Source organism: Quercus robur, chromosome 1, assembly GCF_932294415.1.
Source record: "Quercus robur chromosome 1, dhQueRobu3.1, whole genome shotgun sequence".
Lineage (NCBI taxonomy): Eukaryota > Viridiplantae > Streptophyta > Magnoliopsida > Fagales > Fagaceae > Quercus > Quercus robur.
This window is the reverse complement of record NC_065534.1, coordinates 28,963,343-28,972,193: the sequence shown is the minus strand read 5'-3', so window position 1 is coordinate 28,972,193 and position 8,851 is coordinate 28,963,343. Positions and strand designations below refer to the sequence as shown.

Genomic DNA, 8,851 nt, shown 5'->3' with positions numbered 1-8,851 from the left:
AAGTCGAAATGCAAGGTTTTTAAGGCTAGCATTTTCAATGTTGCCTCTGCTGTTTCAAAATTCCTCATGGCTTATATGGTCATATGGATTTAAAGAAATGCACGTGTTCATAATACTTCATTCAAACATGAAGAACATGGAAAACTAAAATGTCTTTACTTCGGTAACATGAAGTAAAAAGACAGTTGTCTATTGCATTTTAAGGTTGCTATCAAATATAAGAAAATAGGATATTTTTTTAGAAAATTATTTTTGGAAAATAATTCATTTTCCAAAAAATGTTAATGGTGAAACAAACGGAGCAAAAAAAAAAAAAAAAATCCACAATTAAAATATGAATGTGGATGAAAAAAAAAAAGATATAAAATAAGAGTACTAGTTTAGTCATTATATATGATTTTATTTGAAAAAAAAAAAAGAAAGGAAATCTAGTGTGTCAGTATTTTATTGGAGGGTGTAAATATGGTCTTTTACATTTCATCACTATTGAATTTAGTTTAGAATAAATGATGAGAAGTGTTACATTCGCAACATTTTTATAACAAATCAAAGGCATTAAGTTATTATTGGTTATAATTTGAATCTATAACTTCAATTACTTTTTTGCCCACTTGTAACAACCAATATTAACAACTCTTATTCTAGAATTGAGAGATGTGTTAACGTTATAATTATTTTATTTATGACTTGGTAACTAATCAAATTTTCACCATAAAATCTAAGCAGAAATGGAGATGTAACTTGAATTCATCTCTATACATATCTATATTTACTCAAAAAAAAAAAAAAAAAAAATCTCTATATATATCAATAGAGTTTATAAAATAACCATATAGTTTTTTTTTTTTTTTTTTTTTAAGTAAAAATAACCGTATAAAATATAGATTTCTTTTATATAAATAATTAACACACCATTCATATATAATTAATACATGTAAATAAAACCCACTTATGCCATTAATACATGGCAACTAAATAATAAATTCACATAAATGCAAACTTTTTTTTTTTTTTTGATACAAGATAGAAATCTTACTTTAGCCTAATCTAAGTGTATATGTGTATGAAGCTCCCTTTTGAAGACTTGAATTCTAGTCCTTGCCCCCCACACCTCACAAGTACTTAATACTTGTGGAGTGACCATCGCGCCAAGAGTGCGCGATGGTATAAATGCAAACTTTTGACTTTGGAGAGGTGGAAGACTAAATGAAGAGGGTTCTTATCCCTTCTCAAGGTATGTGCCACTTGGCATAACCATAGACCACTATGGGTATGAATCTTGTTGTCATATATATTAGTCGATAAATCATGGAATGCATAGAAAAGTTTAACATAATACGATTTTTTTTTTCTTTTTTGTTTTGACTTAATATGAAATTTGATTATAATGTGTTATTAATAAACATTGATTATGATTGTGTTTGTATATAAAACTGTATATTTTAATTTTATCCATTTATTATGATTATATTAGTAGATGGACTTATATATTCAACTATTAATATTTAAAGAAGACATGAAGTAACAAGACTAGAGGATTTAAATATAAAAATAGAATTTAAATTCAATTAAATATATATATATATATATATATATTAAAATAATAACATTTAAAATTGTAAGAAATTCAAAAGTTTATGTGACATAATAGTATGAGGTTAATTAAAAATCAATTTTCTTCTCATATATATATATTAGTAAGCCTTTTGAAACTTGATAGGGTGTTACCTAAAGTAAATTAACTAACTTTAATTAATAAGTCACATGACAAAAACATATTAGTTTTACGATGCTTAATACATTTCATGCAAGCACGTCGGTAAATTTTACAGATATAACATGTAAAATTATTAAATGGAATCAAAATGATTGTTAAATTTATTTGAAACTTTTGGTAATAATTCAAAATTTTTTTTTGAGGAGAGATATTTGAAACTCAAGTAATAAAGTTTTATGCAGTGCGAAACTATATATATATATATCTATATATATATATATTTTTTTTATTTTATATTCTTATGGTAAATCCATACCAAGGATTTAGATTCATGCATGACTTGGCATATATATACAAAATTAAAGTCATGATAAATGACTTTCATTTTGTATATATATGCCAAGTCATGCATGAATCTAAATCCTTAGTACAGATTTGCTAGATATATCACTGCCAAGTTGCAAGTTGCCAGCCTAAAATCTTTCAAAGATTTTATTAAGTGGATTTGGTTTAGGTCCAGTGCATCCAGTGCACTGGACCCGCTTAGATGGTGACATGTGTCCAAAAGTGGATACTTATCATTATCTCAACGGGTACAGTACTATTGAACACTGGACTTAAACTTGACCCTTATCAAGTAATATGCCACTATGAAAGCTGACTCATGAAAATTACCTAATGGCCACCGCAAAGGAAATAAAAGCATTATAAGAAAACAAATTTTCTGTCCTATTTTTTATGTATAATTTATGCTCCATTAATCACAACTTATTATATATTCATTTTTTAGGCATATCATCCTCACTAATTTCAATCAATGTGGCTAAATTAATTTCCATAGTTAATAGATGCATTTAATAAGAAGGAAAGCAAATTATAATGCATAATAGACAAGAAATTCTTAACCTCCCATCCTGATATAAAACACAGTTTACTACTCTTCAGTTTTCAGAATTGGAAAAATGGCTAATCATGGATCTCTTCTGTTTTGCTACATATCCTACATTCTTATACTCACCACAAGCTTATCATGCAGAGCCGCAGATGAAGACAGGAAGGCAAGTGTTATTTTCGTTGCAAAAGAATCTGTCTCTTCTATGGTCCAATGGCTACTAAAACTAGATTGCTACACATAAATCACGCCAAATTTCCGTTTTATATGCCACTCTTTGTGACTTTCTGCTTAAGTTGTTGATGATATGATTCAGGTCTACATTGTGTACATGGGGTCACTTCCAACGGGGCAATACTCTCCATTGTCTAACCACCTTAGTTTGCTTCAAGAAGTTGTTGAGGGCAGGTAACATTTCTAGATGCTATTCAATTTTCTTTGAAAATAATAATAACATTATCAGTTATTTATTTATTTATTTTTTTATGCTCGCTCCCTCTCTCTCTCTCTCTCTCTCTCTAGTTCTATAGAAAATTGCTTGGTTAGAAGTTACAAAAGGAGTTTCAATGGATTTGCTGCCAAGCTCACTGATCGTGAAAGACAAAAGCTTGCTAGTGAGTGCTGCATGCAAGACAATTTTATGGTATCTATTTCCCTAAAGAGTCATATAATTTGATGGGTCATAACATTATAGCATGTTTTTACATACTGTGATGTGCAGATAGGAATGAAGTAGTCTCTGTTTTTCCAAGCAAACCTTACCATCTTCACACAACAAGGTCCTGGGACTTTCTTGGCTTTTCTGAGACAATCAAAAGGAATGCCACTGCTGAGAGTGATGTCATAGTTGGCGTTATTGACACTGGAATCTGGCCTGAATCAGAGAGCTTCAATGATGAAGGATTCAGTCCTCCCCCCTCGAAATGGAAGGGTGAATGTAAAGGCGGCAACAATTTCACTTGCAATAAGTAATGTTGTCTCCCAGCATTTTGTTTATGCATAACACTGAAACACTAAACACAACCAAAAGAAAAATGTCATTGTTCTGTTATTTACACTCCTTTAAATGCTGATCACCAATATGGAACCATCATTTTTCAGCAAGATAATTGGAGCTCGATATTACTCCTCAACATCAAGTGATAATATGTCTGCAAGGGACCATGATGGTCATGGAACCCATACTGCCTCAACGGCAGCTGGCAACAAAGTAGAGGGTGCCAGTTTCTATGGAATTGCTCAAGGTACTGCAAGAGGAGGGGTTCCCTCAGCGAGGATTGCAGCATATAGAGCCTGCTATCCAAATGACTGTCAAGGAGAAAAAATCTTGGCTGCTTTTGACGATGCTATTGCTGATGGAGTTGACATCATTTCCATTTCAATAGGACCATATATTGCAGTTGCAAATTTCAGCCAAGATGTCATTGCGATTGGTGCTTTTCATGCGATGGAGAAAGGGATATTAACTTCTCAATCTGCAGGCAACAGTGCTGGTCTAATAGCTAGTGTGTCAAATGTAGCTCCATGGATATTTTGTGTAGCAGCAAGCAACATAGATCGCCAAATCATAGACAAGGTTGTCCTTGGGAATGGAAAGACACTAGATGTATGTATCATCCTTATATATTTTCACATCCTAAGTTGTCAGTGTAGATGAACTGTTTATGTATAGCATGTAACCAAATAAGTATGTTTGTGTATATGTATGTATGTATGTATGTATGTATGTATTTGATTTACTATTTTGCATTCTGACGGTTCTTCATAAACAGGGAATTGGAATAAATGGTTTCTCATTAAATGGAACTAAATTTCCTCTGGTTCTTGGCCAAAATGCTATGAAGAATACATGCTCTACCTCTACCTCAGAAGGGTAAATTCTGCCACCCAAATCGTTTCAATATTTTCTTATGAACTATTAATCATAAAATGAAACTTCTAATTCTTTTAGTGTTGCAGAGTTTGCAATGCAGGTTGCCTAAACAGCAGTTTAGTAATAGGAAAGATTGTTGTTTGCGATGATCCTGATGCAGATTTTGAGGCCAGCATTGCTGGTGCAGTTGGGTCAATCTTGAAGAATGACCCGTTTGATGATATTGCTGATGTCTTCTCACTACCTACATCTTCTTTAAGCGTTGACAAATATGACATAGTCGCATCCTACCTTAATTCTACAAAGTATAGGTTCCTATATATACCTGTTTGTTCTTTGCATTTGCTTTCTTTAAATAACTCAATTGTCCATGTATTTTACTTTACAGAGAGCCTCAAGCAACCATTCTAAGAAGTGAAGCCATACAAGTTGGTGATGCACCAATAGTTGCTTGGTTTTCTTCACTTGGGCCGAATTATGTTGTGCCAGAAATCTTGAAGGTACTTGTCTTTTGAACCTACAAACTCTTTGGTCATACAATTATCTATTTATTTTTGATAATTCAATAGATGGGAGAGACAAGATTTGAACCTAGACGTCTCCAATGGAAATATTAGGAAGTGCTAATTGAATTAAATACATTGCATTATGCTTGTATTTGGCTGCAGCCTGATATAACTGCCCCAGGGGTAGAAATCTTGGCTGCGTACTCAGAAATTGTTTCACCCTCATCTAGCTCTCAAGACAAGAGGCGTGCTAAGTACAATATATTATCCGGAACTTCCATGGCTTGTCCCCATGTTTCTGGTGTGGCTGCATATGTCAAAACGTTTCATCCTGATTGGTCAGCTTCAGCAATCAAATCCGCTATTATGACTACTGGTAATCTTTCTTATTTCTTCTTCTGCCTTCTTATTTATGTTGCTGAATCACCAACTTTTTTTTATTGTATCTATAGCTTCGCCCATGAATGCTACCGAAATTTTAGCAGCAGAATTTGCTTATGGATCTGGGCAAATCAATCCAACAAAAGCTGTTGATCCAGGACTCGTGTACGATGCTTCCAAAGAAGACTACATCAACTTGCTATGCAGTTTGGGCTATGATGAGAAGAACCTTAGACTCATTTCTGGAGATAACAGCACTTGCCCCGAAGTTTCCACAAAAACATTGGCTAGAGATTTGAATTATCCTTCAATGACGGCCATGGTCAGTCCATTGCAATCTTTCAATGTTACCTTTCATAGGACAGTAACAAATGTAGGCTTTGCAAACTCCACTTACAAGGCCACAACCTTTACAAATTCTGAAGTGAAAATAATTGTTGAGCCTGAAGTGATATCCTTCACGTCCGTAAATGAGAAGTCGTCTTTTGTGGTGCATGTTACCGGAGGACAAGGAATTCTGCCAACTAATTACTCAAAGGCGTCCTCATCATTGGTATGGTCTGATGGCAGTCATAGTGTAAGGAGCCCAGTTTTTGTGTATGCACTGTCGAATTGATCAATGGTGAAAATGATGTTGTTTTGATCCTAATTATATTATGTAGTGGAATATTTACTAGAAGTACTCCAGTTATGCTAATTGCCCAATTAGGTTTTAACTATCAAAGAATAAAACATAGGCTATTACCGATCGCAAAGCAATAAACACAATATGAAAACGACACTAGATGTTTTAGTTTTAAATCTATTGTTGAGCCCAGCAACTAAGAAATAATTTACCTTTTGAGATTAAACTTACAATATTTGTGCACCCGTTGATTTTCTTCATTTTTTTTAAAAGTTAATTATTTATTTATGGTTTTGGTTTTGATTTGGGGTCAAATTAAATAAGCTAAAATTAAACGCATGCAATTGAGCTTTCCTTTGTACGTCTGTCTACCAAACCCAGCCACTTGATCCACCTACCCCACCAACCTGAACCTGAGCCAATCACCACCCAAACTGACGCCTATGGCGGTCGACGACGGGTGTCCTCCTCCAAAACCTGACGGGAGTGGGTTGAGTGGTGGGTCTTCCCTCTAAAACCCGATATCAATTGAACCAATCAACCCTCCACCCCAATTTCTTAGAAATCTTGTTAGATTTTTCCATGTCTACCAAGAATTCGACCCAAAATCACATCTCTGTCCAAGATTCCACCTAGATTTGGCAAAATTTTTGTGATATCCACCTAGATTTGGACGAGATCTTGTGATCTCTAGTGAGATTGAGGGGAAATCTAAAAGCTCTAACGAGACCTGCAGATTGTTGCCGCCTTCTCGGTTCCAACTTAAATCGACTTGAATTGACCCGATCACTGTATTGATTGATGGTAGGTCCTTGATCTGCTACTTGATAGAGTCGAATAGAGTCTAGGTTGGGCACAAACACTACCTAGACCGACCCATGGACAACCTTATTCCTATGGATAGGTTCTATAGCTAATCCATGTATGGGTAAGGCCTTTATTAACCTGGGTCTCGTTTTCCTCCTCCTTCAGAAGGTCATTTACAACTAGGAGGCCTATGCTTAAATCTAGACTTAAGTGGATCTTTAATGGATTGGTGGGTAGCCCATTATCGTTCTCAAAAGCTATTATATGCAATGACACAGGTTGTGAGTTGGTGGGATGAGCTTTAGGGAGCTTAAGCCTAAATGGAGCTTTAGGTCCCTCACTTACCTCTAACCGAGGGTTGTATAAAAAACTAGTGCAATTGTGTGATTATTGATTAGCCCTCATTAGAAGAGTCCTTGTTAAATCTAGGGTACGAATATATTTGAGTCTAACTCTCTATCTATAATGGAGTCACCATTGTGAGCACATCGCCTTGTGTCGCAAGTCGTATGACACGTTTTACTTTCATTAGGGGAGCATGCCTTGGTCGGGTGGACCATTGAGGCAGAGGGTTGGGAGTCATCATTTGTTTTAGGTTTAGGAACCAACTTGGGCACCTCTATATTCTAGGACTAGTATTTAAAGAAGATATGATGTACCCAGATTTTAATTTTGGGTTTAATTATGTAATAGAATTTAAATTCAACTAAATATATATTAAATAATAACGTTTAAAATTGTGAGATCTCAAGAGTTTATGTAACATAATATTATGAGGTTAATTAAAAGTCAATTTTCTTATATATATATATATATATATATATTATTAGTATTATGCTCGTGTGATGCATATTTAAATTTAAAATTATATGTCAATAAATTAAAACTATAATAACAATTAGTAAGCCTCTTGAAAGTTTGATAGAGTTTTTACCTAAAGTAAATCAACTATCTTAATAACTAATGAGTCACATGACAAAAATATATTAAGTTTACTACGCGTAATACATACATATATTAAGCCATTTCATGCAAGGACGATATGTATGCGGTAGGTAAATTTTACAATATTAACAGTTATAAAATTATTATATAGAATCAAAATAAACATTAAATTACTTGAAACTTTGGTAATAATATTTTAGTAGAAGTAGAATTTTAAAATATTCAGAACTTTTTTTATAGACGAGAAATATTCGAAAGTTTACAGTAATAAAATTTTAGGCAAAGTAAATTATTGGTAATAGAATTTAATGTATGGTAAACTCGTTTTTTTTTTTTTTTTTTTTTTTTTTTTTTTTTTTTTTTTTTTTTTTTTTGAGACAAGTATGGGAAGCTATCTTAATAATTAATGAGTGTAAAAACTTGTCACAATGAGAGAAGATTTTTTTTTTTTTTTTTTGAGAAACCAATGAGAGAAGATAATCACTTAGCAAAATCACAAATTTTCAAACCCAACTTTTATTATATAGTATGGGATCATAAATTATAGAGCATAGAGATATTGATTACCAATTTACCATGTACATGACCTACATATTGATGATAGCTGACTGACTAAATACATCTGCATGTTTTTAAACATTTGAATTCCAGTAAGCCAAATCAAGACCTTTGAATGAATTAACTGCATATGTAGCTTAAATGGATATATATTAATTCTTAAGAAAAAAAAAAATTAATGGATAGATATAGAAGTTAGAGCCAGCCTTTATGCTTACATAATTTAGTAACATAATGCGGGAGGATTCATCCAAAAGAAAAAAAAAAAAACAAATGTGGGAGAGGGGCAACTTATATATTTATCACTGTCAAGTTCAAAGCTGCCAGCCTAAGATCTCTCCAAGGTTTTATCAAGTAATATGCCATTAATGGAAGCTGCTTCATAGCAATTACCTAATGGCCACTATAAAGGATAATATATCATCCTCACTAATTCCAATCAATGTCGCTAAAATGGCATAATTTTCATAGCTCATAGATGCATTTAATAAGAAGGAAAGCAAATTATAATGCTTAATAGACAAGAAATTCTTAACTCTCAATCCTG

The 8,851-nt window shown here is 33.1% G+C and overlaps 1 protein-coding gene across 1 annotated transcript; it reads left to right on the top strand.

Annotated features, from left to right (window-relative positions):
• Positions 1-2,270: 2,270 nt before the first annotated feature.
• LOC126728566 (subtilisin-like protease SBT4.3) lies at positions 2,271-6,048 on the top strand. Its single transcript, XM_050434368.1, has 9 exons — positions 2,271-3,017; positions 3,132-3,223; positions 3,331-3,577; positions 3,711-4,215; positions 4,382-4,482; positions 4,569-4,787; positions 4,871-4,982; positions 5,151-5,364; positions 5,441-6,048. Exons 1-9 carry the CDS (start codon positions 2,917-2,919, stop codon positions 5,983-5,985), a joined length of 2,136 nt encoding a protein of 711 aa, XP_050290325.1. The 5' UTR covers positions 2,271-2,916; the 3' UTR covers positions 5,986-6,048.
• Positions 6,049-8,851: the final 2,803 nt, after the last annotated feature.